Below are 26,110 nucleotides of genomic sequence, written 5' to 3' on the forward strand. Positions count from 1 at the left end.
TGATCCTCTTGGCAGGTGTGCTGGACAGGAGTTTGGACTTAAAGAGGAAGCAGAGTCCGTCTCCCTGAGATTTTAGGAAGGTGAGCTCCACGGGCGGCGGGGGCCACACGCTGCGGGGGTGGGAAACATGCCCTCCTCCGCCTGCTGTCTGCTCTGGTCTTTCCGATTCTTCCCCTTCCCGAATCTTCCATGGACGACGTAGCTCTACGACTCTGGCCGTGTGAGAAGGCGTTAGGAATCCACACACACATCTGAACACAATGACCAGGAACCAGACTTTGGGCTGGAGTCAGCCGTGTGCACTAGAGCTGGGAGATGCCAGCATTAGGGTTTCACTGTGCAAGCAGGTAACTGGAAGGGACTTTGGGATGACGGCCGCGGAATTCCTCGGTGATCCCAGGAGGGTCACAGCGGGCTCTGTGAGGTCAGAGGACGTCGTCTCCTTTCCGACTCAGGGACGCACACAGTGTGATGGTCACACAAAGGTCGTGTGGAGACAGAAAGTAAAGTGGTTTCTGGGTAAACACCCTCGAGGCTCCTATGCGTCCAGTGTCACCTCCACCAGGAGGCCCTCCTGGGGCTCACGCTGTTCCTGTCTTCACCGCTGTCGGTGCTCAGCACTTTGGGCTCAGACTCCAGCAAGTGGCACCTGCTAGGAACTCACTAGTTTGTTCAGCGCAAGACTGTTCTTCCCCTATGGAACCCACACACAGCACGCTCTAGCTCTTCCGCACACACGGACGGCCCTGGCTTTCCAGGTGGAAACCACAGTCCCGCGCCACGCAGACTTAAAGCGCCTTCTGCCAGAGCCGCCTTCAGCTGCGTGCTCCGGGACACACGCAAGCTTGAATCCGGCCCCTCACCATGGAAACACGCATACTCCGTCATGCGAACCCAGAGGCTCACACCCATGCGTCCTGCAGGGGCTAACATGGGAAACGGAGCCCCAGAGGAGCACGTCCGGGTATTTTCCAGAAGACACCTCATCCGTGGCTGGTGCAGACCGTCAGGCTGGGTCCCCCTGTCTGCCCCTTTGTCCTCCAGCTGCGACCACGACCGTGACAGGCGAGCGTGCCCATCGCTCCCGGCAGCCCCGGAGAGCTGACACAGGAGACCCGGCAGGCCTGCTTTGGGGGACCCTGGACTCGGGTTCCTTATTTGTCTGTCCCGGGCCAAGCTGAAGGCTTCTGGACAGAAATAGCTCCTCCTGACGGGGAAGGCCTTGCTCAGGAGCTGGCACACATGGTGGCTAAAAACAGCCCCAGATTCCAGCCTTACGGACGTGTGGTATCGCACTCGGGCAGCCAGACCCATCTGGACTGTGCCACCGGCTGGCGGCAAACTGTGGCCAGGCGCTGGGGGACTGTCCATGGGCCAGAGCTGGCACTGCAGCAGAAACCCTCTCGGGCCCTGACCGGGCTGCTGCGGGGAGATGCCCTGGAGGGCGCACAGGCCACCGAAGCCGCGGTCTGGTCCACAGCCGCAGAGGACAGCATCACTGGGTCCACTCTGTCCCCAGCCCGTTCTCCTGCATGGGGACGAGCGTGCCAGCTCTGCCTTCCCCGGCCTGTCCCACCGACAGCCGCGGTGGTCTCAGCACACACGCCCCGGGCTCAGGGATGGCCACCACACCCAGGGCAAGGGGACCTGGCTCACAGCCTCCTGACTGCCCCACAGGACGGCTCGGCACTGCCTCGGGCACCCCGCATGTCTGCAGCTCAGCTCAGGACCCGCGGCCCGGCAACGGTCGGTGGTCTGCATCCCACCGGGCCGCATGCTTCTTGTATCCTCCGCGCTCTGTTCTCCGGTGCCCGGTGCCCGCGCAGCCCCAGGCACGGAGCAGAGGCTCCACAAACATGCTCACCACACGTGCAGGTTTGGGGCAGTGGCGACGCAGTAAATTCATACAATAAAAAGAACTGGAGTGAATGCGAAATCCTGACGAGTCTGGAGATCATGCCAACTGCTGGGTCTCCCAAGCCAGGACTGGGAGCCCCGAGGCCTAATGGGAAAAAGAGACTCTAAAAACTTCAGTTTAAATTGTGTACAAATTTGTGAAAATGTTAAAACTCAAACACCAACTTTTCAGTTTTTTCACAAAACAAAGGTTTCCAGATGGGCTGGCCTGCCTGGGAACCCGCCTGGCGGTGCCGTCACGACACAGGGACCCAGGCTGGGCCGTGGAGAGAAGAGGGTGCGGCTCGACGGCGGGGGTGTGCGCGGGCCACCGCAGGTCTTAAAAATAACTTCTCTCTTTCTTAAGAAACTGTCCTGTATTTGTGCCCACCCAGGCGCAACCGACGGCCTCGAGAGACACTCACGGACACCCCGTCTCGCCCGGGGCCTGCGCTGGGCGCCTGCCGCGGGAAGATGGGCCAGACGCCAGGAACCTGTGCCGTGCGGGCTGGAGTGGCCGTCCTTCCAGAGAGGGAGGCTGCGTGGGGCACTGCGCGTGGGGAGACGCGGAGCGGGAGGAGCAACGGGCAGAGACTGTTCCGTGCCGGGACGAGGGCCCTCCGGGGACAGGCCTGCGTGCGGGGGAGGAGACGCCCGTGACCAGCACAGAGGATGTGCCCGGGACGTGCCACGTGACACCACGCACAAGCCCATCTAGAGTTTAGAACAGGGACGCGGACACGTTGGCTGTTAACAGCTGATGGCATTGCCAAGTGCTTCGTGGGCCTCACCGGATTTTAAAGGGAGAGCTAATTTCATAACGAGTCTACTTCTTCTGAGGCATTTCTAAGTGTTTGATTTGTTTCAGATAAATGATGGCACAGGACACGCGCGTTGGGGGGAGGATGGGGAGAGGGACGCGCACTGGGTGGGACCCGGGAGCCCAGGGACATGCTTGCACCGAAGCTGTGCACAGGACAGACAGCGGACTCCGAGCCTCCAACGCCGCGGTGCTGGACAGCGAGGCATCCGTGCAGGAGGGAGGGGTTCGTCTGTCGCACCCGGAGCCGCAGCACAGCCGCCTCTTGGGTCAGCAACCAAAGGTGGGGTGTGTGTGTGTGTGTGTGTGTGTGTGCGCGCGTGCGAACACAGACCCAGAGCAAGAGGTTAGGGGGATTTCCCTCCATTGGGCTGGGTGTTTAAGACGTGCGTGGGAGCAGCGGAGCTGTCCGGGCCAGCGACCGCGGCCACGGCTGCTCCTGGTTCCCTGGCAGCCGTGAGCGAGTGTGGGTGGCGGGTTCCATGTGGAGCTCGTGGGCAGGGCAGAGCTGCCGACTTAACTCTCCCCCCCCCCCCCCCCCCCGGGATCGTCACCGCAGGCTCAAAACAGCGAGCACGGAACCACCGAGAGCCACCCTTCTGAGCGTGGAAGGCGGCCACAGGGTCGCTGGCCGCAGGCCCGGGTACCAGGGAGGGTCAAGGTGTCTGGGTTGCTGAAAAACTAAAGGGTAAACACGCCTCTTGGAAAGGAAAATGTCAGTTAGGGAAAGCCTCTTAGCACAACTGCAAACTCGTCGCCGGAAGGTTCTCTGGGCGACACAGGACGTGCCGCTCATTCAGGACCTTGTGTCCCCTGAAGAGCGAACACGTGCCCTCGGTGTCGCCCCGACCCAATGGTCAGAACAAACCAGCTGCTGGGACGGGTTCTAAATGATAGGAGCCCGCTCAGAGCGGACGTGTTTGAGAACACACACGCACACACGTGCACACACATGACACACAAGCACACACACACGCTCCAGTGAGTCTCGCAGCCCGGGGGGCCGCGGGGGCCGCCACACCGCACAGTCGGGCCAGCAGAGCGCAAGCCGTCACCAGGCAGACGGGCGGCTAGGGCAGAAGCAGTGCCGTCACCTGGCCCAGGGTATGAGCAGAGGCCGGTGTCACAGAGCCCAGGCACCCACACTTACTGCTATCCGCAGGATCGACGCCTTCACGGACGTCCATTTGTCCTGCCTTCGGTCTATGACCAGGATGAATCCGATGCCAGCGTCCTGCAAGCTGAAGCGGGGACAGAGATGCGCGTTAGCACGAGCAGACTCACGGGCGTGCGTGCAAGCTCCGAGGAGACCTCACACGCCGGGAAGCCCGGGGCGGCGTCCGCCCTGCACGGTGAGGGGCGTGCCAAGTCGGCATCTGAGCAGACGGCTGCGTTTCCATGCGCCTCGTCCAGGCAACATGCAGAGCGAGCTCTTACCGAAAGAGGGACAGACCCCCGCTGTGTGCTGCCTCACTCCCAGCCCCACACCGGCCGTCTTGCGGCGCAAAGACCCTGGCAGACCCCCCTTGCTGGGGCTGCGACCCCTTCTGTTCCACCCCAACAGCCAATCATGGTCCTTTGCGGGTTGACCAGCCGGCTGCGCCCTCCAAAACAAGTGTTAGGCTCTGATGCCACATCGGTCCTGGCATCTGAGGTCCCTGCATGTGTCCACGTTATAAAATGTGGCATTGCTTGATGGCATTGCTACACTCTGGGGAGAAGATCCCGGAGGCGTCCACAGGCTCACAAGCGTCTGTCAGCAGTGGGATGCAAGAAGTGGCTCCCTGTGGTGACGGCGCCTGTGGCGGAGAGAGCGCCCAGTGGCCGCGGAATGACAGGTCCGACCTCAGCCCAGCACACGCCCGAGTCGCCATGGGACCGGGGAGGTCCAGTCCGTCGGACAACCCCACATCCCGGCCAATCGTGTGCGCCGGCTGCGGCCACTGCCAGGCGACCCTGCTATGGGAAGAAGGTCGCGAGGCACTGACGCGAGCTGCTCATCTCCAGGTCTGCGACCGTCTGTGCGAAGCCGCTCTGGGCGTCAGCGACAATCAGGATGACACGGAGCAGGTGTCAGTGCTGCAGCTGGAAGGCTGGGCGGCTGCACGTCTTACGTAACAAAGCCAGGCTGTCCACGTGTCCTTCCTGCTCCGCTTTCAGGGGGCGACGGCCATGCGCAGAGCAGGGGTGCGGCCGGCTGCGTGCGCTCCCCCGCACCGGGGAGGAGGAGCTCCACCTATTCCTGCGTTCTGGCTCAGTTGCGGCCCCGGCCTTCGGGGGCTGCAGGCCTAGGTGTCTGCTTTTGTCCAGAGTAGCCCTTCTGTGTGGACACGGGCCTCCCGTGCAGCCCCACGTGCACCCCCGGTCAGAGCCTCGATCGCGCTCCACACGGGGCCCCCCGGCGCTGCCGTGGAGGGGGTTGGCTCTTCGGCTGGGAAGGTCTGTTTGTCGCTTGAGCGTCGGTGCCGGCAGCGGGGTCCACAGCAGCCACACTCCCCACACGCTGCCTGCAGCCGGCCGGGCGGAGGCTGGGCAGGCCAGCGAGGGGAACCCGGTTCCCGCACTCTGTCCTGGGCACCCTGTCCTGGGCTGGCCGCGGGAGCCCGGGGAGCCACGGCAGGGAGGAGAGGAGACAGCTTCTCCGGGCAGTTCAGTCCACAGCAGGGGCTCTGCCGAGACTGTCCGCGTAGCCACGCAGCCACACAGCCCCCTTGGAGGGGGTCGCACAGCCTCTCAAGCCCTGAGCAGATGGTCACTGGGCTCTCGGCCTTCCTGATGCAGAGAGAACGGAGGCCCCGGAGACGCTCGTTTCTGCTGCACACACCACCAACCACCGGACCAGGAGCGCACGCCCCATTCTCCAGGAGAGGCACTGCCAAGGGGCCCAGGGCTCTGGGGGCTCCTCGAGGCACACGGATCATCTCAATTCCCCTCAAAAACGGGCACCCAAACGCTGTCGGCCTCTTGGGGCTGCTGCGAGGGCGAATGGGTCATTCCTGAAACCCATCAAGGGCTTGGTAACTGGATTTTCACTCTCACTGCCTGACCCCATGTGTCCCCTCTGCAGAGAAGAAGGCCCAGCTCTGTGTCTCCCCTTCTCGCTGAAACGTCCCCTGGAGGGGACTCCTGTTGTCCACGACGGGTAGGTTCCCTTCACCATCTACCTCAGACGTGGGAACCCCACGCCTCGTTGGAACTTCTGAACCCAGAACATTCTCTCCTGTGGCCCAAACGCACCCATTTCTGCCGCAAAGCCAACACACTGGCCCCACACTGAGCCCCACACTGAGCCCCACACTGAGCCCAAGGCCCTCTCACAGTGTTGGCATTTATGCAAATGCACAGCCACAGGCAGGGCCAGGGGTGCTGGCCACGGGCAGGGCGGGCCCCAGGGCCTCAGCCCGTCTCCCCACATCCCTCCCACACAGCCAGCACTGTCATCTGAAGACGCGCGTCACACACAGGCATTGATCAGAAAACGGCAAAACGCCTGCCAGCAGCCCAAATTAAAACAAATTAATAAAATCACAAGGGAAATACAAGGAGGGAAGGGCGCCTGGGGGGCTCAGTCGGGTGAGCCTCCAGCTCTCGGTTTCAGCTCAGGTCTTGATATCAGGGTTGTGAGTTCAGGCCTGCACTGGGCTCTATGCTGAGTGTGGAGTTTGCTTAAAAAACATGTGTGTGTGTGTGTGTGTGTGTGTGTGTGTATCTATTCTAGATATATAATCTATATTTATATTGTATTTGTGTGTATATACACGCGCACAGAGAAATTGCACATTAACTTATCCCGAACGCCAGATCTATTTTAACGCTCGTGACGGCCCCACGAGGAGGGACCGCTACCTCTCCAACCCAGGGTCGAGAAATGGAGGCTCAGAGAGGTTCAGTCACTTGCCCAAGGTCTCATAGCAGATGAGCACAGACGGGCTAAACCCTGGGCTCTGACTCTGGGTGCTCTCAGTCCTCCGTAAGCTGTCTCCCGGGCCAAGTCCATCCCCTGGAACAGAGCAGCCCCTTCCCACCCCTCCTGCCCCGGACGGCCCCTCCATGGGCCCAGGCAGGAGCCCTCCTCGAGGTCTCGGCACCGCTCCCGGGTGTCAGGGATGTGCTGAGGGAGCGCTGATCCCAGAGGCAGACGCTGAGGCTGCCCACACGCCGGACCCAGCTTGGGGCCGGGACACCCCTCCTGCACACCCATCCCGTCTGCCACCACCCTGGGGACTCTGGCCCACAGCAACACAGACTTCAGAAGCTGAGGCATCTTCAGGACGTGGATACTTTCTAGCTTCCCACACACCACACAGCTTCTGTTCCCGAGCAAAGCCGTGCAGTCCGTGCCACCAACAGCTGGGGACAGTAGCACTGACCGCACCTCCCAGAGGAGGGTCCCGCTGTGTCCCCCAGGGGAAAGGACTCAGGGGAGCCCTGCTTCCGGCCCCCAGCCATGGGCCCCTGAGCTCATACATCCAGGGAACAGGGCAAGTCATGCTACCGTCCCTGAGAAGCCGCCGCCCCCAGGGAACCCGGTGCTCCAGGCTAGGGCTGGTGGTGTGGACGGGGTTGGCAGTGTGAGAGGCTGGCAGCCACACTGAAGCCTCCGGTACGCAGGACACACACGGCCCGGCAGACGGACGGACGGCCGCCTCAGACCCTGCCTTGGCTGGTGAGGAGGGGCCTCTGGCCAGCCGCCTAGCTGCTGCGTGAGGCTGACATAAGCTCTGTTTCCGGGTCCACCACACCAGTGCCCTAACACCTGGGTGGCCTTGGTGGCCCAGGCCTACAGCCCTGCCGTGTGGGTGCCCCTCCCCATCCCTGGGCAGGAGCAGGGAGCGGCCTGAGAACAGTCTGGAAGCAAGGGCTGGGCGGCCCCCTGACAGTGAGGTCTGTGGTCAGCTGCACCCCTAGGCCCGCCCCTGGCCAAGCTGCATTTCGTTCCCAGGCCCGGCAGGGGGTGGGGGACCTGCTTGTTTACAGCAGCTGGCCACAGCCCCGGCTGGAGTCGCAGGCAGAAACCAGGCTTACAGGGCGAGAACACGTCGGCAGAGGGTGGCCGTGTTGGGGACAGCAGAGGAACGCAGCCGGCACACCACTGCGGACCAGAGCACGTGGCTTCTCCCACGGCAGCGTGCACACGGGACTCCCAGGGCTGGGTAACGCGCAGACCCAGACTCTGAGGCCCCAGTGGGCCACCTGTCTGAGGAGCTCCTAGATGCCACTGCTGCCGGTCCAGGACAACACGGCCCGTCCCGCAGACAAGCCCTGAGGGCTCCCTGTGAGGCAGAGGCCATCCCACACCCAAGCTTCTGTCTCAGGAAAGCCCAGAGAAGGACGCTGGGAGGCGGGGGCAGGGGGTAGCAGCTGCTACCTGAGGCCTGGGCGGGGCCAGCAGGCAAGTGAGGCAGACAGAGGGGGTGGGCGGCAGCCGAGAATCAGCTGTCCCAGACTCATGATGGGGGGACACTGGGGTGCAGCGGAGTGGAGGGGCTCAAGGACACGGCAGAGCGGTGTCGGGGGGTCCTGCTGTCGGGAGGGGGGTAGAGGTGAGCCCTCAGGGCGCAGTGGCAGGGGTGCACACTGCGGCCGTCTGGAGGAGACGCCCTTAGGAAGAAGTCTTGGGGAAGCAGGACAGCACTGCCTCTCCAGGTTCGAGACAGCGGGGGGGGGGGGGGAGGGTACGGCCTCCAGGAGCAGCAGAGGGGCTGTGTGGGGTCCCCATCGGCGCATCCCCCCGTCCCCCCACCGGGCCCTTCCTTGAGGTGGCCTGCACAGGGCGGCCGGGCTCTCGGAAGACAAGTCCCAGAGTAGCTCGTGACCAGGCTGGCCACAAGCATGGTTTGGGGCACGCGGGGTGCCCATCACAAACCCACAAGAAGCCACCGCAGGACCGAGAATGCACGCTGACCAATGGTGCCCTCCTGTGGCCGGAAGTGAGTGCTGCCCGCGACCCGGGTGGTCCCAAGCTGCCCCACCTGGAGCGCGGGGCACAGGCCCACTTCACAGGCCTCGCTGGTGGGGACGGTGGGTCCCAGCCCCTCCCCCGCCGCCGCCGGTCCTCCCTCTGCTCTTCCTCCTGTGGGAACAGCCAGGGGTCCCAGCTGCCTCCCGAGGATAGGGTTTGGAATCCTCCGTGCCAGCTCTCCGAGGGGCCAGGGCAGGCTTCTGAAAGCTGGGGTGACGGGCCGGTCGTAAGACAGTCCTGCTTCACGGCGCAGCCGTCAATGCTGGGGCCCTGTCTCCCCACGGGCTCGGTCCGGATTTCCAAGCACTGGAGGGAGCGGAGCTGAAGCCGTCCCCGGAATCCCAGGAGGCTACGGGCCGCAACTGCTTCCCGAGCCCTGGCCCCGCTGGGAGAGCCCTCACCGGCCAGAGCATCACCTGAAGGCGCTTGGCCCGGTTCTTTGAAGTTAGTGGCTGTGGAGGGACGGTGGGCTTGGTCCACTCGGCCTCTTTTTCTGGGCGGACAAGAGGCCCCTCGGGAAAACCGCCGGTATCAAGCTGATGGTTACGGACAAACCCTGCGCTTACCCTCTACCTTCCTTTTAAATTGGCAATAAAAGATCCCAAAGATCAGGGCAGGCTCAGAGGTGAGCCTTGCTGGGGCTCCATTGCTGCTGGGAAATACCAAGAAAGACTCCTATGACCCAAGCCACCTCTGTCCTTGTGTGTGCGAGGGACAGCGTTTGGCCACATACCGTCGGTGGTGGCTGCGTGGACCCTTCGCCGCCCAAAGTCCTGGAAGTCCTCTAGAGCCTCACCCACTGAACCACCCATCTCCTGCCGTGCCCTGGCCCCCAACCTGGCCGTCAGCACAGGGCATGAACAGCTAGACACAGGGTGGGGTCCTCCAGCCCACCGAGGGCAGCGTCCCTGTGCCTCTGCGCCCAGTGCCCAGGACCCGAGGGTCCGCTGACCTGCACCAGTCCCCCGCCCTCAGGGATCAGTCCCCGATCCTATCCCGATGCCATGTCCGCACTCAGCACCACTCACCGCCCTTCCCCAGCTCCGCCAACTTGCAACTTCTTTCCACCAGCAGCAAAACGGTCTCCTTAATTGTGGCTACAAATCCCTTTACAGAAGTTAAGCTTGGTTCCTATTGTCTCCCAAAGACTGACTAGGCAGATGGACACGGCCCGTGTCTATAAAACAGAGCTCTGACCCACGACCTGCAGTGACCAGCCCAGAAAACCAGCCCACCACATAGGCCACAGCCGAGACCACCGGGCTGCCACCAAGAAGTCACCGCTGCGGGAGGGTGACTGCAGTCTCCAGCAGCAATCCTGGAAGCCAGACACCGCCCCCCCTCCCCTGCCCGCCCCTGGGCCACCTGCCCCTGCTGGCTGGGATGTGACCTGTCACGGCCACTTCCCCAGCTCTTGTCCTGTGGCCAGGGACCAACCAGAGAAAGCCCAAAGCGCCTCCCTGACCCTGGAGGACGAGGGTCCCACACTGCTCAGTCAGTCCGCATCTGCGATCGATGTTTTCTGGAGTGTGAACACGTACAGGTTCCGCTGAGCCTGGAAGCCTCGAGGTTGGGCTGCGCGGACAGTGAAGGTGAAGTGTTTAAGGAGCGACAGCAGCCGGCGGGGGTTCCGAGCCCCCACAGCTCCTGCTCGGCCTGGGGGCTCAGGCCCTGCGGCTGGAGGACAGTGAACAGGTGCCTCTAGGGCGTGAAGGGACCACGGGTACCTGGGACACCTCAGCAGCATCAGGCCTGTGGTGACAGCATCTCCAAGCAGCCCCCAGGAGGCCGGCTCAAGCTGGCATGGGGATCGCAGGAGACACGGCCAGGGCGGTGGGCAGGCCCCTGGCAGGAGGCAGTCACAGGCCGTTGTGTGTCCCAGACCGTCCCCAGCCTGGGGCAGGACGGCTGTCAGGTGCAGCACGGCCTTCTGTGGCAGGGCCCCAGGGTCCCTGAGGGCCGGGTCACCCTGGGGGGCAGGCCGGTGTCTGGGGGTGAGCGGCGCTGCGGAAGCCCGGCCTCAGGCGTGAGCCACCCCTCCCAGGGCCCGGGACCGCGGCAAGGCCTCTCTGTCCCTCTCTCCCTCTGTCCCTCGCCCACGGTCAGGTCAGACCGAGGTCTGCAGCCTGTCTTCATTGTAAGGAAATGTCGTGGGCGTCTGTTCTTGGAACTCACGGGCCCAGGTCTGAACCGAGAACGTGGACCATCCCCTGAGCTCTCCATCCGGGACTCCTGGGCTGTTTCTTCTCTCTTCGTAGGAGTCTGAAACCCTCCCGTTATGGTACCGTTTCTGTGACGTGTTTACCTAACACCGGTCAGGGTTTTATCCAGTGGAAACAGTTAAAAAACCCCTCCAAGCTCCTTTTAAAAACTCTCCCGCCCACGGTAACCCTCTGTTCCGAGTCCCACGGGTCCCGCCGCAGCTGCGGTGGCTCAGACCCGCACAGTGGCATCACTGCTCCGGCACAACCCGAGGACTAGCCCATTAAGAACAAACCAACCGACAGGAATTCCTCTGAAGAGCCTGAAACCTGCATGTTTACATTATGTTCCAGCTTTTTCCACAAATCAATCAATATTTGCTTCCGACGAAAACAAACACAGAAAATCCAAACTATGATATTGGGGCAAATCCTCCTGAATGTACCCGGAATTTCACTCACGACCGTGGGGCTGGAGCAGAGACAGGCACAGACAGCCCGGAGCTCAGCCGCCCAGGTTCTCGGGGGCTCCATGGTGCGCGAGGAAGCCGGCGTCTCATCTGCTTCCACGGGTGATCCCTAACCCAGCTCCGAGACATCGCGTCCCCCAGCAGTCGACGCACGGACCAGCACGTGTCCCAGACGGAGCTGTGGACAAGCAGATGCAGGAGGACATGCGCCGCAGATCCCGCTCCCACGGCTCCTGGAGCGTCAGATTTGTGGTGTCGAATGGGACAGTATCGCTTCGGAGAACGAGAAGGTTCTGGAGACGTGTTGCACAGCAATGGGAACGTACCTGGTCCTACTGCCCCGTGCACTTAGAGACGGCTATGATGGTAAGTCGTTTGTTACGAACATCTTACCATCTACTTTTTAAACACTATTAAAAAAAAAAATCTTAGGAACCATACAGATGCCTTAAATACATTAAAAAAGGGGTTGCATAGGGTCCGCCAGTTCTTTGAATCATTGAGAGAACGACTTCCCAGGGTCATAAAGTTACTACCCTGGAAGTCAGACCCATGCAGAGAACCTTCTGGAATCTCAGACCCATGCAGAGAACCTTCTGGAATCTCAATACCTGCCCCAGGCTCGCGCTGCAGGCCTGGAGCACTGCGCTCTAGGACCTGCCGCCTCTTCTGTCCTGACACTCTCAAGCCCTGACCTCATCTGCCTCCCTCCCCCTGGGTCTGCCACAAGCATCTCCTCTCCACCCGTGGCTGAAGCCCGAGCACATGTGTCCCCTGGATCACCTCCAGCCACGTGGGACTGACATGCTGCGGGGTGACAGCAGCGAAGGAAAGGCTTCCCAGCCTGCAGCCCGTACCTCTCGCAGCAGAAGGTCCTTATTTCCAAGGAGGGCAAGAGGCGTGATCTCTGCTCCTGGGCAGGGAGTCAGGGTACTAATCTCTTGCCCTTTTCTTCATAAATCAGGGCGTGGCCGCTGGCGACCTGCTCTCCCTGTCGCGGACAGAACCCGCTCCCATCTGAGCTGCCCAGTGTGGCCATGTGTGAACAGAAATATGGGGAGCACGACCGACTCCTGAACTGTCCTGTTCAGATAGTTTTCATTTTTAAGTTGAAATGGCCACACCTGGCTATCACATCGTTGGCGGTGAATGAGAAAGGTCATTGCAACCAGGCAAGAGGGCTGCAGGGGACAGGCAGCTTCTGGCAGGGGCCAGGATGCACAGCCAGGAAGACAGAGAGACGGGACCCACAGGGAGGAGGACTGCACGGTGCGTGGTGGTCACTGAGCTCCAGAGCTTCAGGCCACGTGAGACGACAGGCTGGGCAAAGTCGTGGACGGCCAAAGCCCTTTTCTTGCTAGTCACAGAGCTGGGGTGGAAGGACCTCCCCGCCGTGGCGTCAGAGATGCATTACACACAGATCACCCCCCAGGCGTTCCATCTCAGAACCCCAAAACCAGCTACACGCAGGACAAGGCTCTTCGTTACAGGGCAACCTACGGGGAAACAGGAGCACAGGTGAAGTCGCGTTGGGCTGGGAGGGCTTGATGTGACTCCAACAGCACAGGCTCCAGGGGCTGCCGGGAAGGGTCCCCGTGATGCACTCCGGATGGAGCTGGGTCGTGCCGGGGCTCCGGTGCCTCCCAGCGTGGAGAGGCACGTGCCCCTGGATGGAGCAAGGTTTCGACAGTACCCAGGCTCATCCACGAGGGGAAGGAGGCCGGCCGTGCGTGGCGACCTCCACTTCTCCGTGCACAGCGTGGGGGCTCAGTACGCACTCACGCGCGCACACCTCTGTCTCTACATTCGGGCGCCGTGGCAAAAGCCAGAAATCCCGTCGGCAGCAGGAAGTAAGGTGCTTCCAAAAGCACCTGCTTCTCTCCTTCAGCACAGTCCGTGCCTATGATGTGTGTGTACACCTGTGTTCGTCTGTGTGCACACACGTGTGAGAGGCTGTACGTGCCCGTCGTGGGGGCAGCGGCGGACAGGCTCTCTCTCCCCGGCAGCTGGGCAATTGCACCGGCCAAGGAAAGTCAGCGTCCTCGTCAGCTTCAGCTAACGCCAGAGGCTCCTGGATTCTGGTTTAACTGCTGAGCAGACTGCAGAGGAAGGCGACCCTCCGAAGCCGGGGCGGGGGTGCATGAAGCCTCCGGGGCCCAGCCTGGGGGCCTGCAGGGCTCCTAAGACGCTTTCTCAGAGAAAAGTCGGGAGTCTCTCTTCACGTTGGCAACTCCGTGCACGCGTGGCTGTGCACACGTGTGATGTGTGGACGTGTGAGTGCACGTGTGCACGTGCCTGTGCGAAGAAGTGTCGCACGACTCTGCGGGGACGGACGGGCTCACGCGAGTTTGGAAACCAGTGCTGCCACAGGGCGGGTGAGAGGGGGTCGGCTGGGGGCACGCGTGGAGGGGGCGGGGCCAGGGCGGATCTGCAGGAGGGGGCGGGGCCCAGGGTTGGAGCCACAGGGGCCGGCCACGCCCCCCGGCCCGACCCCGTCACCTCCCTCTCCTCTTGCTCTTCCCAAACCCCTCCCCTGCGCACAAGCGACCTCGTTTACTGAGAACAGAAGTAGCAGGACGGTCTTTGGTTCACTGTGGGATCCAAGTGTGTCCAGACCCCAGACATTTCTCGCAGACGGCGATGGGGTGACCGGCCCGGGGTGCCCCTCTCTGGCTTAGTCCCTGCTGTGTGCAGGTCACAGACACCCCCCCCACCCGCCCCCACACCCCGCCAGGGCCCTGCTGACGGTGCTGAGTGAGCCCCTGAGGAGTGGCCAGCGTTGGAGGGACGAGTATGGGGAGACATAAACCTCTGCCGGGGGGGAGAGCTCCAAGGGCCGCCCACAGAGAGGCCCCCACGGGGCTGGACACCGGCTGATGGCTGACGGCCCGCGCCAGCACCTTTCCACGCTCCCTTGACGGAGGTTTCCGGAAGACCACGTTTCCCATTTACTGTGTGTGCGGCACATGGACAAGGCCCGCCGTGGCGTGATGCCAGACAGCAACAGTGACTACCAGTCGGCGTCGTGGCTGAGCCCGGGGCGTTGGCGCGCACGATGAGGGCGACCCGCGCAGCACATAGTAGGATGTTTTCAAAGATGGAGCGAACCCACGAGTTTACATCTCAGAGAAGCAGCCTGTGTGCGAGCTCTGCGCGTTCGACGGGCACCACCGTGGAAAAGCCCAGGCCGGGCCGTCATGCTGTCCTTCCCCCTGGGGGCCTGCGGCCCTGCAGCCACAGCCCGGGGGAGGGGCTGCGCCCTGCATTCCGGATGGGGCCCCGGCCTGGCCTCACCCTGGCGGGTCAGGACAGGTCTGTGCGTGGGTGGTGGTGGGGGCATCCCCTTCTCTAGCCCAAACAGGCCCCCTTCGGGAGCCGACCTCCACGGCAACACCACGCTCAGGACTGACAACCCTCCCGAGGCAGCGGCGAGAGCTCCGGAGAGGCCGCGGGGGCCCGCCTCATGCTCGATGGCCACCCAGCACCCGATTCCTGTCCTTCTGTGGGACCCCTGGGGGCCCTCCGTTGTCTTCTCACATCACAGACCCGCGGTGTCGGGCGGGCCTGGATCCGCCTCTCGGGCATTTGCACTTTCCGTCACCCGCCTCCAGAGCGGAAACCACACGCTGACCAACGCCCACAGCACTGAGCCCAGGGCTCCAGGCCCCTCGGCAGCTCGACAGCCCCGGGGAGCGAGAGGCCCCAGTCATCTCCTTCCCTCTGCCCGCACATGGGCCGTGCCCATGCTCTCGGAGAGCAGTGTTCCCGGGGGGCTCCTTCTGCCGGGGTAGAAGAGAAGAGACGGAGGTCTGCTCTCCCGGCGGACGTGGCAAGGCAGGGGAGACGCCGCGTCAGGCAGCCCCGTGACCCACTTCACTTGTCTGCAAATGCACTTCCTCCGTCCCGCACGCGCCGGCCAGGTGCCTGCTGTTCCCGACCTGCGACCTCGGGCAGGCGTGGACCAAAACCACGCTGTCGTCACCACATTTCAGATAAGGTCCAGGAAGCCTGGTGGGCAAGGGGCCCTGAGGTGGACGGCCGGCTTCTTTCTCTAGGTGGGTGTGATGGAGGGCCTCCCTGAGGAGGTGGCCTGAGGTATGAAAAGGAGCCGCCTGACATGGTCCCCTGAGGGCAGCAAGTGCAAAGGCCCCGAGGCCAGAAGGTCTGCCAAGATTGGTGAGGTGGGACCCCTGCGCAAGGAGATATGTGAGCCTGGAAGGCCCGAGAGTGTGCCCTGGGCCCAGCTGTCCCCTCTTAGCATCGTGCTTGCTGTGGCCTGGGGACAGGGCTCACCGCCACATCAGACCTGGATCACTAGCTGTTGACATCTCCAGATACAACACAGTCCTTTGACTTTTAAAACTCTAAGAATGGCCAGAAACAGAGTGCCGGTGCCCTCCAGCCCTGCACTGAGCCACCTCCGCAGTGAGGCCACCACTGCCCGCTCCGGGCACCGAGTCCTGGGCTGGCCGCCATGTCCCAGACTCAGGACGGCCCCCACCCAGAAGACCAGGGACTGCACTGGCGTCCACGGTCAGCCGCCCACCCCAGCCATCACCCATTTTCTCTCTAAATCCCCTTGAATTTGTTTTTCCCTAAAACCACCGCGAGTTCGGTCATCGCACACGCGAGGGGCTGCCTGGTCCCGCCCTCCTGTCCCACGTGCCCGCCGCTGCGCCCATGGGGGGGGGGCAGAGTTACCATCCTTACCACGACAAGCCCCGGCGCCCTGGCCTCCCTTGCCCAAGGAGCCTCCTCGGGCCTCTCCCCAGGGAGCCCACATCGGCCCTCCACCTCCCAGCCGTGAGCTTACACTCCTGCCGGGTGGCCTCGGGGCCAGAGCAGGGCTGAGCCCACAGTCCTGTCTCTGATCCCGAGGCCCAGGGACAGTGAAAAGAGGCGCTCTGAGGTATTGCTGCCCGACCAGGAAGCCCCTCGAGGGCGCAGGGCCAGCCTAGGGACCCTCAGGAAAGCCGCTGACTCCCATGGCGTCTGCTGTCCCTGCTCTGACTCCGCCACCCACGGCCCAGAGCTCGGAAAGAGAGGAGGACAGAGCCCAGGGGACCCCGGCCGTGACCCCACCTGTCTCCTGCCAGTGACTACTCAGCCCCCACATCCCTGAGGAGGGCTCTGCACCCCCCAGGTTGCTAGAAGAACCTAGGACCCCCCAGCTCTGACCGGTGACAGGCATCCCTGGTTGGCAGTTTTCATACGACAAGAACCAGCTGATTAAACTTGCCGTTTTGGTCTGTTTTCTGGCGTAGACTAATTCACGGAGCTCTGAATTGCACGACTTCAGAAACCTGTCCTTACGGATGCGAAGGAATGAGGGCGGTGTCCACGGGGACCCGGGAGGCTGGGCTCCTGCCCTGCAGCTGACAGCCTCCTCGCCCCAATGTCCCCGGAGGAATGAGGTCACCGTGAGGACGTCTGCCACCGCACCACGGTGTTTACTCATCAGGGTGTGAGGTCCACGTCCGCACCGCTTCTCGGGTGCTGTGGGTGTCTCTGGACTGGCCCCAGGTGGTGTGGCTTCTGCCCAGTGTGGCCAGGAGGCCACAGACAAAGCTTCCCTGCCTTTCTGGAAGAGGCGACGCAGAACTACCACTGGGCAAGTCACTTCTGGGGTCAGTCCACCACCACGAGGGTGCGAGTGGGACCCTGGGTCCGGCCAAGTCCCAGAGGGTCTCAGAGCCACTGTGTGCTGTGGCCTCCTTCCCGGGGAAAGCCCCTGCCACGCACGGTGGCCCTGGAGCCTGACGGAGTGAGGGAGGGTCCCTGGGCTCCATGGGATCCCAGGGCTGGGGCTGGAGCCCACGTCTCCCAAGGGGAGGGCTTGGGACGCCACTGGCCGGGCAAGGCGCCGAGCCCCCGGGCACCACCTCCCTCTCTGACCGCCACGGGGCTCGGCGACACGCACCTGGGGATGCTGGTGAGGTAGGTCATGACATTCTGGAACTCCTTGTCGGGGACGTCGCTGAAGGCCGGGTAGTCCGGGAAGGTGATGACGGGGCTGCCGTCCTGCCCGCGCCCACCTGGGGAGAGAGCAAGGCAGCACTGAGCGCGCGCACCTCCCCAAGCTCCACATCCGCTTCGAGTCAAGCTCTGTCAAGGCTGCTCCTGATGATCAGGAAAGACGCGTCTCAAGGAGCCCTTTGGTGCGGACAAGAGTGCTGTGACTCCAACGATCCCCACTACCCTGCCTCCGCGGGGCACCACCAGAACGCCAGCTGTGCCGCTTCCTGTCCTGCTCGCTCGACTGACGGGCATGGTTCTCTGTGCTGGGAGCTGCTCTGAACCCCGCACGATGCCCGGTCTTCTACCCTAGCTGACCCCCTGAGGCTTCAGATAATCGGGTCCTTTGACAGCGTGAGGGGGCAGGGCAGCAGGCCGGCGGGGGCACCAGAGGGACTTTGGTGGAGTCGGGTGTGTGTCTTGGGACCTGGGATGGGTCTCCCGTGGTCTGAACTGTCCCGCCAACGACCCAGGGAGGGGCGGCTGGACACGGTCCCCTGGAGGGACAGTCCCCCACCCACTGGCCCGGCCTGTCTCAGGCAGCCGGAGTGATGCCGTGCTCCTCTCCAGGCCGAGCCGCGAGACACGGCCGCGTCTGCTCTCTCTGCTCGGAGCTCCTCCTAGACACTGACCGAGCCGGGGCAGCAGGCCCAGGCCACCATGTGGAAGCCGCCCGGCCAGGGAGGAGCAGCCAGCTTCTTACAGGGGCCCCACACGTGTGAGTGAAGCCCCTGGACAGTCCAGCTGGCCCGCGCCACACGGAGCAAGAACCACACGGCCAGCTCTTCCGGAATCCCACCCAAGGACTTAATGATAAACCAACAGAAGGTGTTCTCTCAAGCTCCCTAGGCTTTGGGACAGCCTGAGCAGAGAGCATGGGCTCCCCACACCCTGGATCTCCTTGGAGGGCACGGGGCAGCCGCTGGCACAACTCGAGCCCCTGGCACCTCCTGGGGTCTCTTGGGCATGGCTTGCCCTACCCTGCCGTGTGACAACAACGTCAAAAGCAACAAGTGTGATGGGCATTGATGGCCTGACGCTGGAAACCTCACTGTCTCGGAGGTCGGGGGAGTCACCGGCAAGCCTGCCCTGACAGAAGCAGGGCGCACCGCACAGGCGCTGGGCGGGGCAGGGTCGGGCGCACCGGCGCCGACATTCACCGTGGGAGGCGCTGGCTGCAGCATAAACAGGCACGGTCTCCCGACAGCGTCACTCAGCCGCGTCCCCGGACTCACCCCTGCGTGCGGGAGGAGCCCGGCCCCCGGAATGCCGGCTCGGTCAGGCCCACGGAGGATGACCTCACAGCCACCGAGGCGGACCTTCGTCAGTCCACCCAGTCCCCTCCCGAGCCGCTGGCTGGTGTTCGAACACTCGAGAAAAGGTCTGTCCGGAGGGGCTTGGGGCCGGGGCTCTGCCTCCTCCCTGGGTAATGCCAAGAGTGGTGGGATTATGACCAGGAGGAAGGTCAAGGTCATGAGTCTGGGTCACTGGCACACTGGGGCCATGAGCCTTCAGGGTCCTGAAGGGGCGAAAACAGGTTGGCGAGATGAGGGAGCTGGCAGAGGGCCCACAGCCTCCCGGCTAGGCCTGCCACGGGCACCACGACCGCTGCGCCCTTACAGGGCTCTCACCTCTCTGAAGGTCAGCCCCTCCTCCCCGCCCGGGACAACACCCCTCGCCGCGACGGAGGCTTCACAAGAGGCCACACCACCTTACTGCGGACGAGTCCCCCAGAAACCCCCGTCCCGCTGACAACCTTCAGTACCCGCTGGGGCCTGTGAGCTCTGGGACCACACGTCAGGGCCACACGTCTGGGCCACAGGTCAGGGCCACACATCAGGGCCGCAGGTCAGGGACCACACGTCAGGGCCACACGTCAGGGCCGCAGGTCAGGGCCCGGCTGGGGCAGCGGCTCCCAGCCCAGGGGACCAGCAGGTGAGCCGGGGAAGGGCCAGGGCGGCCCCGGGAGTGCAGGGATGGTCTGGGGACTCAGGAGGGGAGCGGCCCGTCTGCACGTAGGGCCACGTGGCTGAGGAGGGGAGGCCCCAAATGAAGCGCAAGGAACTGTGGCCGGTGGTCTTGTCCACACGGGGCCCACGCAGCCGTGAGGGCAGCTGCGCAGCTGCTGTCACACCCTTAGCCTACGCAATGCGCCAGCACTGTGCAGCGGCTGGGGTCGTGCACCACAGCTGGCCAGGACAGCAGGTCGTCCCGCGGAGGGAGGCAAAACCTAGGCCTGCGGGGAGGCGGCTGCACGCTGGGTCTGGGGTACCGGGAACCCCAGGATAGGCCGCTGGGGCAGTCGGCCGCTCACGTGTGTCGGCAGCACTCTGTGGCCTTCCCCGTGGCCTTCTCCGTGGAAGGTAATTGTGCTCAGCCAGGCAGCCCCAGCCCCTGGACGCTGCAAGAGTGAGGTCAGCTGTGCCCTATTCTTAGGAATAGTCTGGAGTCTGCAGGCAAGAGTGCTCGGCCCGCATCCCTCTCAGGACCCCAGCCGCCCTCCCCCGGGGCACCGCACAGCATCTCCCAGCCCTCGGTGAAACCCAAAGCAGCCCATGTCGTACGCCGTGTCCCCGGTTCCCACGCTTCGATGGGACCCGCAGAGTCCCAGGGATCCAGGGAGCGCTCAGCCTGGGGCGTGGACCCTCCCCCGGCCCGCCCGGCACTCACCAGACAGATACGCGAAGCGCTTCTTCAGCTGGTCCTGGATGTCCGCGGCACAGAGCGGGCTGATGTCCCGGTGCATGATTTCATCTGCAGGGAGAGCAGACAGACGCCCCGTCATTCCGAGGAAGCCGCCTCACACAGCCACGCACGTCTGCGAACTCCGAAGGGGCCGGCGGTCATGTGCTCGGAAAAAGGATTTTGGTTTCCAGTGCACAGAAGCCTTTGTTTCTCAGCGCGCAGAACGCTGTGTGCCAGGAGGCTCATCAATATTTGAGATGTGGGGAGCGTCGGAGGCACCGAGGGGAGGCGGACAGGAGGAGGGACGGACAGACGGAGGTGCGGCAGAGGAGCGCAGGGCTGGGAGTAAGGACCAGGAGAGCTCCTGGGTGTGCGTGGCACTCACACCCAGGAGAGCCCACAGCCTTTGCCCCCTGCCCTGGAAGGTGTCTGGGTGCCCCCGGGGCCGGTACAGCCCGAGCAGACCCCTGTAGGTCAGCGAGGAGACCTGGCCACCGCCGCGGGTCCACACCTTCGCACACACGAGGGAATGTGCAGGGCTCTGTCCTGTGCACCGCGCCCCCTGCCTGCCTGACGCAGACACAGAGGGCGGGGTGCCCAGCCGGGTCGCTGAGCAGGATGCTGTGGGAAAGCGGGCTCGGCCTACGCGCTGCCAGTCCTGGGTCAGGGGCCTGGGGCAGGGCTGCTGTGTGTCACCATGGACGCGTGACGCTGGGGCGCCTGTCCTGCTCTTGGGTCTGCCGGCCTCACCAGCAAGCAGGTGACCTGGAGCCAGACCCCTGCAGCACTGCGGAGTTCGCATTCTGGGACGTTAACACCATTTTTCCAAAGACACTCAGGACCGCGCTGATGACTCACAGGTCCGGCTACGCCAGGTTACGACCCGGGCCCGGTCAAGGAGTGCTCTTCTACGCTGAAGATCCCCGCAGAGCCGGCAAAACGCACCCTACTCGGACCAGCCCCGTAGCCGGCTCTTCTGGTCTACAGACAAGCCTGTGTAGACGCTGACACACTGGGCACACAGGCAGGCCCCTCGGGGAGCAGCCTGCACCCGACGGCCTTGCCCCAACCCTGCCTGTGCTTGAGGGGGTGCGCAGGGCTCTGAGCCTGCTCGGACCCATGGGCAGCGGTGGCCGTGGCTCCAGGCTCAGGAAGGGACAGCAGCTTGTGCCCATCTCACTCAGAACGCTGGGACCTGCATGGCCTCCCCAAGAGAGGCCACCGCCCACGGGCCATGGGGAGGCTCAGCTGTGGTTCTCCTTTACGGGAGGGAAACAGGGCAGGGGACACCTGCTCCGAGGGAGCTCAGCACGTGTTCCTAAATTCCAGACCGGTGACCCGCGCTGCCTGCACACGTGCACTCGTTTGCAGCGAGCCTGGACGCGGCGGGGACAGGGAAGACATTCAGATGTTCCTCGTCTCGGCAGGAAGGACTCAGCACGTGGCGAATAGCACACCTGTGCACCACTTCGGCCTCCAGAACCCCAGAGATGCTGGTCGTGGAGCACAGACCCCAGGAAGCCAGGCCTCCGAAGTCTGGAGATGTGCCAGGGGTGGGGGAAGGCCGCAGATACTGAGTGGGTAAGTGCCTTAGCCGGGACCCAGCGTCGGTGACGACCATCACCCAGATCTCGCCACCACCAGCGCCCCCAACTCCCGTCAGATCCCACCAGCCCATGAGGAAAGACGACTACGGGTGTCCAGGCCTCTGACGGTGGACACTGCATGGTCCCCCTCAGACATGTCCACTCGGCAAAGGCTTCCGGGCAGCACCTCCTCCCGGAGTCCAGAGCTCAGTCCTGCACTGCATAGCAGTCTGCGCTGTGCCCGGCTCACCCGATGGCCCAGGGTTTCCCCATGTGCTGGAGATAGGCCTGCCATTACCGACCAGCGCTGTGCTGTCCGACAGACGGACGGTCCCGCCGACCAGGTCGCTGTCCACATGAATTTGGTCCCTCAAGCCTCAGGGCCTTTGCATGAGCAGCTTCCTGTAATGCGTCTTCCACGTCTGCCGACCAGTCCGATCTTACTGGTCAAGAGATCACATCTTCACAGAGGCCTTTGTCCACCTCCTGGCCTACGCCGTGCGTCACGGGGACCTGGTCTGCGGACCACTACCCAGCAGCTGTTGGAATAGGAGCTCAAAGAGCTTGCGCTGAACAGAGGAAGTGAGAGGCACGTGACATGGTGACTTCCCGCGGTGGCAGTCCGGCCAGTTCAGCAAAGTTCTTTCTACTTACACAGGCCGGTGCAGGACTTCCGGAGCCCGTGGACTGCTGACCGGGGCCTCGCTGGGCATCCCACGCTCACAGGGTTTCTGGGACGGAGCGTGTGGTGATACTGTGCCGTAGGCCAGAGGCCACATTTCAGGCGTGAATGAGAGCGTTACTCTGTGCACGGCCCAGGCTGGAAACGGCACACAGGTGGGTCCACAGGCACGGACTCCATGTAGAGGCCACTCCGCTTACATGGTCACTGCCCACCGCTCTCCAGCTGGGGATAAGCAAGGGCCACAGCGCAGTGAGTGTCCCTGTCACCTGCCGGCTTCTGTCCCCGGGGGCTGAGCCTGCAGCGGCAGCGGGCGGCTCTTGCACGGGCAGCTGCCGCTCGGGGACGCGGGGAGGGCACAGTTCACGGCGGAGGACGCTAGGACCCCTAGCTCAGCAGGAAATGGAGGACAAGCCTCCCCCGCGCCTCAGGGTCAGCTGTCTGGACAGGAAGGGGGTCGTCCCAGCCGCGGGCCCAACAAGAGGGCCAGGTGAGGCCCCCGCCGTCCCAGAGCGACACTGTGGGTGCCGTCTCCAGCGTTTCCGTCTCAGCCGGACGCGAAAGGGACGGGGCCTGTCACAGAGGCAGTGGAGCGAGGCGGACAGGCCCGGGCACAGAGAGGGCAGCCTGTCTCCTTGGGGCCCCTCAGCGGTGGGGCTGGGGGCCCAGCGCAGGCCTGGGGACACACAGCCCCCTCACCCCCTCATGGGAACCACCCCTCAGCTCACAGTGTAGCTGCCCTGGGTCCCAGCTCTGGGCAAGGCTGCCGCCGTCTGGAAGCTCTTTGGTGCCACAGTGACAGCGGGGTACGGATGAAGGCCTACAGCCCCGAGGCCGCACACCTCCGTAGAGCCCCTGAGGCCCACGGCCCATCCCCAGAAGCCCCTTCCCAGAGCCCCTGAGGCCGTGTGCCCGTGCCTGGCGGGTCTGCAGCTCAGGCCTGCCTGGGAACCTTCTAGAGGCCTCGGTGAGGTGCGTGCGGAATGGGCACCCTGATTTTTCAATCCCGCCTGAGTGGACCGCAGCCGTGGCCCAGGCTCTCCCCGCAGGTGACGCTGCGCTGGGGTCAGACCCATGTCCAGCAGAATGCCAGCCGGTCAGGGGCTGCATGGCTCGAGGCGCGCTCCAGGACGTCAGGAGCTTGCGGCTCTGCCTGCCACCCAGTGAACGCTTGCTCGTTCATCCCTGACTCGTGAAGGGTCAGCCAGGTGGGCCGCAGGCGGCACCATCCATGTCCGCCCTGGGCCCGGCCCTGCAGAGCGAGCCCGCTCTCGCCCTGTGCCCGGGCTCGTGGACTGGCACACACTCTGTGGGCTCGGAGCCAGACGCAGCCTCGTACAAAGTAGCCTTCGGAACGCCGTTCCCCGCGAAGGGAGCCGCACCCCGCCCGGGAGCCACATGAAGCCAGGCCTTGGGGGATGCTGGGCTTAGATGCCACACGACTCGGTGTTCGCCACGGGCAGACAACCAGGCCCCGGCGACGTGGAGAGACAGCCACCAGCCAAGGCCAGCGTGCGGCCTCTGAGTGTCCGCAGGGCTCACGGCCCGCCTCCCGCCAGCTCGGAGCATTTCTCCCGCCGCACCCGCTATGGGGCCGCTGGGGTCGGAGCCGCAGAAGGTCATCTGTGTGCTGGCCCTGCAGCCTGTGGGGAGCAGGGTTCCAGGACGCCAACAGGGAGGACCAGCAGCTCTTCCAGGGGCCCTCGGGGATCCCCCAGCTTGTCCTCGTAGAAGGACGCGAGGCTTTCGGAGAAGTTCGGACCTGAGCCCCTGCCGGGCCACGGCGAAGATGGGGAAACCTCCCCAAACCCGCCCAGGCCTTAGGTCAGTCCAGAAGGCAGGTGCCTCTCGAACACCGACTCAGACACGGGTTGCCGTCGTGGGAGTCGTCGGCACAGGGGAGGGGAGGCCCTCCCGCACTCCTGGGCCAGTGAGACCTGCCACTCGTCAGCCAACGTCATGCCCAGAGGAACCCTGTCAGCGTAGTGGCACCTTTATCAAGGACGCGTCTGCCTCAATGGCCCAGCAGGCGGAGCATTCTCATCCCATCCCCAACGAGCTCCCTAAGGCACAGAGACACCCAGTGACTTGCCTGAGGCCACACAGCGGGGACCATGGAGAGCAGCAGCTCAAAGGGAGGGACAAGGTTATCCATCTGAGGTTGTCACCCGGGTGACTTTCGGGACGGGTTTGTAGGTGGAGACACTTCTTGTGCTCGAAGGAGCAGAAGCAGGAGACGTCGGACCTCCCAGTGAGCTTGGGCCAGGGTGAGCGCAGAGTGCAGGGTTCCGACCATCATGTGCGCCTGTGGTCCCTGACCCTTGGTTCAGCCATCCAAGAAATGACATTCAGCCGCTCCCATGGTTCTGTATTCGTGTTTCTGTTAGTCTGAGCTGCGACCGCCGGGAGCTCGTGAACGCTGTCCCTGAGGCAGGCAGAGGAGACGGTGGCGGGGGACGTGTCGGGCACTGTGACCCTGGAGGCCCAGCTCAGGGAGCAGCCACTCTGTGCCTTTACACCTGAACCAGCGGCGCACTGTACCCAGCCCCAGGGACCCCGCATGCAGGCTGCGGGCACGTCTGCGCAGCCTTCCAGGAGTTGCTGTGACAAGGGGCTGAAGCCAGGGGGCCACGGTCTGTGTGCTGACTCGCCTTTGCTGTGGGGGGGTCCCTGGTTTCCGGGGGTTCCTCCACCTCCTGAGCGAGTTTTTGTGGCATCCTGCTCGCGGGGCGACGTGCGCTGCATCTGGCATGTGGGTAGGGTTCAGCATCACGAACGCCCGGGAAGCACCCCCTGCCCTCGCCCTGGCCGGCGCTGGCTTTCTAAACCACCATGGGCCGATGGGGGTGGGGTGCATCGGGCCCACTGTTCTGTCCACGGTATTTTCTCCTTGGCCGCTGCTACCGAGAAAATCACAACCACGGGAGACGTGGACGGCAGGGGTCCCTGCCCACAGGGCCCCTGCGGCGGGCACCGGGGGACGGCCATTGTCCCCCCAGAAACGCAGCCTTGCACACGCACACGCACGCAGGGACGGGACATGGAGGCTCCTGTGGGAAGAGCACACGGGGCTACACAGGCAGCATGAACGCGTCGGAACAGGCACGGACCCTTCGGTCAGGCCCAGCATTTCCTCAAGACCTTGTTTCAGAACCCGACCCGAACACCGGACCCCCTGTTGGAGGAGACGGTTCCTGACGGGGGCTCTGAGCCCCCCTCCACGTCCTCATGCCCTGGCTTCCGTGTTCGGGAGCCGCGGTCGGGCTCCCCTCTGCCCCGAACTAGCTGAGCCCACGTGAAAGCCCTCCTTGGCTCCAGCGGGGAGCCCAGGCCCCCACGAACAACACTAGCCCAGAGCACTAGCCCTCCTTGCGTTCACACCACCTTGGGCCATTCTGGATCATTCTGGACCATTCGGGACCGTTCTGGCCCCTCCTTGGGCCTGCCCTGCTCACCCAGCCCTACTGGCTCCGGAGGTCCTGGCGTGGGTGAGGAACGCCTTCATACCCTCGGTGCACGTAGGTCATGGCGTCAGACCGGGCAGGGGCAGGCCCCACACTCAGGAGGCCCCACGCGGCCCTGCCTGCTGTTTCCACCCTGTCCCTGCCGGGTTCTGGCGCTTGAGGTAGGAGGAGCCGGTGCCTGGAGCCGGTGCCTGGAGCGGGTCTGGATTAAGGAAGGGAACAGCTGTGCCCCGCAGGGGCCGGGCTGCGGCTGTGCTCAGGGCGAGCAGGGCCCCGGTCACACGGCGCTCCGCCCGCCCTGGGGATCCCTATCCCTGGGCCTTTGCTCC

The 26,110-nt window shown here is 63.9% G+C and overlaps 1 protein-coding gene across 7 annotated transcripts in view; it reads right to left on the minus strand.

The window, feature by feature from the left end:
- The window catches only part of MCF2L (MCF.2 cell line derived transforming sequence like), a 128,520-nt gene that overhangs the window by 28,956 nt on the left and 73,454 nt on the right, over nt 1–26,110 (minus strand). For all 7 annotated transcript variants that reach the window (XM_045081275.1, XM_045081269.1, XM_045081268.1 and 4 more), the window contains 3 exons: nt 20,035–20,118; nt 17,270–17,384; nt 3,867–3,957 (listed from right to left, as the gene is read on the minus strand). In XM_045081275.1, the coding sequence (XP_044937210.1) occupies nt 3,867–3,957; nt 17,270–17,384; nt 20,035–20,118 (290 nt within the window). The remainder of the gene's footprint in view (nt 1–3,866; nt 3,958–17,269; nt 17,385–20,034; nt 20,119–26,110) is intronic.

This window comes from Mustela putorius, unplaced genomic scaffold (genome assembly GCF_011764305.1).
Source record: "Mustela putorius furo isolate JIRA1106 unplaced genomic scaffold, ASM1176430v1.1 tig00000551_pilon_pilon_pilon, whole genome shotgun sequence".
Taxonomy (NCBI): Eukaryota; Metazoa; Chordata; class Mammalia; order Carnivora; family Mustelidae; genus Mustela; species Mustela putorius.